The 4323-nt window shown below is 46.9% G+C and overlaps 1 protein-coding gene across 1 annotated transcript in view; it reads right to left on the bottom strand.

Annotated features, from left to right (window-relative positions):
• The window catches only part of NPTX2 (neuronal pentraxin 2), a 147048-nt gene that overhangs the window by 37221 nt on the left and 105504 nt on the right, over nt 1-4323 (bottom strand). The window contains exons 3-4 of the mRNA XM_019512605.1: nt 4066-4320; nt 2685-2901 (exon numbers count right to left, since the gene is read on the bottom strand). Of these exons, the coding sequence (XP_019368150.1) occupies nt 2685-2901; nt 4066-4320 (472 nt within the window). The remainder of the gene's footprint in view (nt 1-2684; nt 2902-4065; nt 4321-4323) is intronic.

Raw genomic sequence — 4323 nt, 5'->3', positions numbered from 1 at the left:
CCTCCCATCTCTTTACCCTGACAGTCCTAATTAGATTTTCCTTTCACTCCCTTTAGTCCCAGTCTCAGACTCCTTTGGCCTAACAAATTTCTTTCTTTCCCTCCTCTGCATTCAAGACGACGAGAGGGTAGTTTAACAAACCTAGCTGACAAGAGCAGGGAGGTCTCAGCTCCAGTGGCAAGTCTCACCAGACCTTGAGGAGCCATCATCTGGCCTGTCCAGCATTTGCCCTAGGCTGGAGCATGTGTGGGTGCTCTATGCAGTACAGCAGGTATAGTGCTGCCTGGGCTAGGAGCTGCAAGGGGATAAAGCAATTTCAGAAACTTAAGAGCTAAAAATTGAAGGAGTCACTATTGAACAGGTGCAAGCTGTAATTTTTCTAAGGCTCAAATCTTGACAAAATTAAGGTACATATTCACAGCAATGGCAGCAGTCACAAACTCCACCAAAGACCATCCCCTGCCGAATATCACCTAGTTTCTTCAAAGGATGGATGCATTACAGCAGTTCAAAAAAGGCTGCCATAAGTTTTAACACGGGCAAAACAATGCGTAAGTTTGAGGAAGGAAAGCAGTACACACAGAGAAAAAGTATTTATCTTATGCTTTGACCTTGCTCTCCTCATTTGGCGAACAAATCCCTTTGCAGTCAGGCAATGCTCATGCACACGGCAAAAGCCAGTCCTTGCCCCACAGGGTTTGTAGTCTAACTAGACAAGCCACACAGAGGAATATTATCATCCCAATTTATAGCTGGAGAATAGAGATGCAGAGATAGCAAACAAGATAGCAAGGAAACAAAGTAAGTCTATGGCAGAGGTCCAGGCAAGCGTATGAGTCACAAGACAATCCTCCCTCTTACTGGATCGCCCACACACATTGTTGGAAAGAGAATAACTGACATGCAAGATTGGGCATCCTGAAGATTACACACTTCAGGACCTTTTACCACACCCACAATCTGCTGTCACATCTCCATGCATTGTTTTTTTCTTTACAGACACACTGTATACATCTCAAAGGCCTGCCACAGATCTCTTCCACAGTCTCACAGCACACTGTACAAGAGGTTGCTTTTTTCCCTTTCCAGTGAGAAAGCCACACAGCAAGATTAAAGTTACCACACTTTCTGGCTCACAGGATATTGCCCAGAAAGATTACAAATGAAGCAGCAGTTGAAATAAAACAGGCACAATACCAATGCTACTTCTCTCAGAGGATGTCATAATGCTTCTCCAGCAAAGAGCCTTACACCCACCTCCAAGCATTAGACATTACAAGTATTATCTCCCACTCTGAAACCAAAGCACGGTGCAGAACATCTACGTGGTCACAGAAGGAGGGATGCAACAGACAGCCGGGGCTCCCCTTCCTGGCCCCAAAGACGATACTTCCTTCGCAAGACTAGCACTTGAGAAGCTCACTTGGCCGTCTCTAACCAGGTAGAAGATAATCTGCTCTGATAATTGTACTCTTTTTGAAAAGCCTAGTGACATGACTCATGTCTTATGGGGATACATGACTGCAAGTCCAATATTACAGACAGCGGGCTTGAAATTTAAGGCACTTTTATAGGTGTACTCTTCATTAATAGAATACTAAAAAAGAAAATTGTTAATTCGAAGAATATCGTTGTTCCAAGCTTATTGTGAACCACCAGAAATTCTCACCGCAGTTCAGGCAGTGAAAAAAAATGTTAAGTGAGCAAGTGATTAGAAGGCAGTTTTTTTCTTTTCCTAGGTGAAAATGATCCACTTAGTACAAATGGATCCACTAGGCTGTACTTTAAAATTCATGAGGTGGGCATGTTTGCACCATTTTGAAAGCTCACCCATTAAATTTGCTTTCAAGTAAACAGCCTATTCAGTCTGTCAAGTCATTGTCCAAACCCAGTATTCCTATAAATATTATTTAACAGACAATCTTAATTCTCTGCAATCCTCTCTATAGGGATATCATGCATGCACGCAGTTTCATTTGGCAATTCATTTCCATGTGCATTTGTAATTTGAATAAATTGATTCTATTCAGGCATGCAGTTTCTCAGTAATGATTAATCTAAGTATCTGATTAAATGATCAGGATTAAGGGTGTCCCCCCAGTGGCACCATGTGTAATCCACTATAAAATCCAAAGGTTGCACATTTGAGATAGGGCACAAGCTCCAAGGTCTGTTGAATCTCAAATGCAATATTCACCAATTATGAAATGCAAGTTGCTAGTCCCCTCGGCGATACATCTGCCAAAATAGCGTGTAAAGCACAATAAAGGGCTGCAGATCTAGGTGGTGAAGCTACATGCAGCAGCCCACACTCAAAAGGTAATTTTGTTTACTACCTACATTAGCTCATATAATCTCCAGTACAAATAACAAGGTGTTAAGAGCACTTAACTGTCATGTCTTTTCTCCCCTACCTAAACAGTTACATAGCCATTCTTAGCACCCATCAGACCTGGGGATATTAATCTTCCATGCCCATAGCACAGTTCCTCTGGTTAAAGATGAATAGTCCAAGGCAAAGTAATGTGTTGAGCAGGAAGCCTGGGAGACCTATGATCACAGGCACCTGAACCCCAGACCACTCTCCTTCTCTCAAGATGCACTACTGCAGTAGAAGGGGGGGCAGGGGGCAGAGATCAAAACAGCAGCAGATGGGAAAGGTTTAAATTCTCTTCCCCAGTTACCTTTCTCTAACTCAGAAACTCTTTCTAGCAATGCATTCAGGGCGGTCTCTGTCTTCTGCCGATGGGCTGAAGTCTCATTATGAAGTAGGGATTTCTCATCTTCAAGTTCGGCCACTTTGCTTAAAAGCTGGCGCTCTAGATCTCCAAGCCTCCTCTGAAGCATCTCTCGAAGCTCGTGAGGCAGGGCTGCGTATGACACATTGGCTCGGAGTTGGTGCTTTAGGGAAAATAAAAAAGATGTCATGCTACTTTTAAAAAACAGAAGTTGTGACACATGGACGTGCTCATGACCACAAAGGACAAAAGCAACCGTACTTAATTCTCTTGCCAGTGTAACAGACATTGGTTTTTAACACGTGATTTGTTCAAAGCTTTCCTCAGACTAACAAAGCTAGTCTCAAGACTTAAAGGCTTCTCTCGTTTCACTGAGCATCCATACAGTTAATCCATACAGTAGGTCGCACATTTTCAAACCATTGATTAAATCAGTTAAGGCAAAAATCAGGCACATTAGCAGACCAAATAAATGTAAAGAGTCTAAATAATTCCAAAAAAGGCTGACCTATTTTTAAAGCAGACAAAGCAATCATGTATCAAATTGCTGGATATTGTAACCGGTTAGAGAAAACAAGCCACCAGATATTTCAACAGATCAGCGTTAAGAGAGATTCACTGTGAATTATTTGCTTAACTTGTGAAAAGAGAATCTGTATCCTAAATTGCTGCGTATGCCAGAACACTAAATACTCAAGGCGGGGCTTAAAAGTCCTATTTGCAGTCTTTTTGGCTGGGTTGTTTCCTTTCCCACAAGGACGCAGCGCCGTCAGGGGATGCCTCAAATGACAGCGGCACTTCTAAAAAGAACACAAGCACCGAATGGGAAAAGAAACCGTCCTTTTCTGAGACTAGTCGGCAGGAGATAAGCGGATAGAAAACTTGCAATACATCTTTTAAAGCTCTTCTGGGAATCGTCACAAACGTCAGCGCCGCGTGCAGGGGACACGGGCGCCGCTCTCCCACCCAGCCTCGCTGCTGCGGCAAGGTCCTGCTGGACAGAAACAAGGGCGACCCACCGGGGAGACTGGGCCGGAGCAGCTGGAAAGCAAAGGCTCCTGCGGGCTCTGGCTCACCACCGGCTTCGTGCCCGTTTCCCCCTTTGGCTTGGCTTTACCAGCCGTCCCGCTGGACCTAGAGCATCTCGTCACCTTTGGGAGCGGCAGGACGACTCGCATGTGCCCCGAGAGCCAGCGCGGGGCTGGGCAGCCGGGCGCACACCTTCCCCTGGCAGCAGGGGCGCGGGGCTGGGGAGGAGGCGGGCGCGGGCTCCCCCCGATCATGCACCCCGCAAGGGGCAGCACCGCGTCCCGCCCGCCCCGCCTACCTCCAGGCTCTCGAGCCGGTCCTTGAGCGCCTGCATGGTGCGGCTCAGCTGGTCGATGATGTGCGCGGGGTCGCGGGGCAGGTCGCCCATGGTGTCCTTGCCCTTGGCCAGCTCCTTGCGCCAGCCGTCGGGGCCGCTCTCGCAGCGGCTCAGCTTGGCCGTCAGCTCGCGGATGGCGTCGCGCTGGCTGCCGATCGTCTCCTTCTGCTGCACGACGGTCTCCCGCAGCTGCAGCACCGTGGCCTTCAGCTCCTCCTC

Source organism: Gavialis gangeticus, unplaced genomic scaffold (genome assembly GCF_001723915.1).
Source record: "Gavialis gangeticus isolate Ggan-Ray unplaced genomic scaffold, GavGan_comp1, whole genome shotgun sequence".
Taxonomy (NCBI): domain Eukaryota; kingdom Metazoa; phylum Chordata; order Crocodylia; family Gavialidae; genus Gavialis; species Gavialis gangeticus.
The sequence above is the reverse complement of the archived record's forward strand: the minus strand, read 5'-3'. Positions and strand labels throughout refer to the sequence as shown.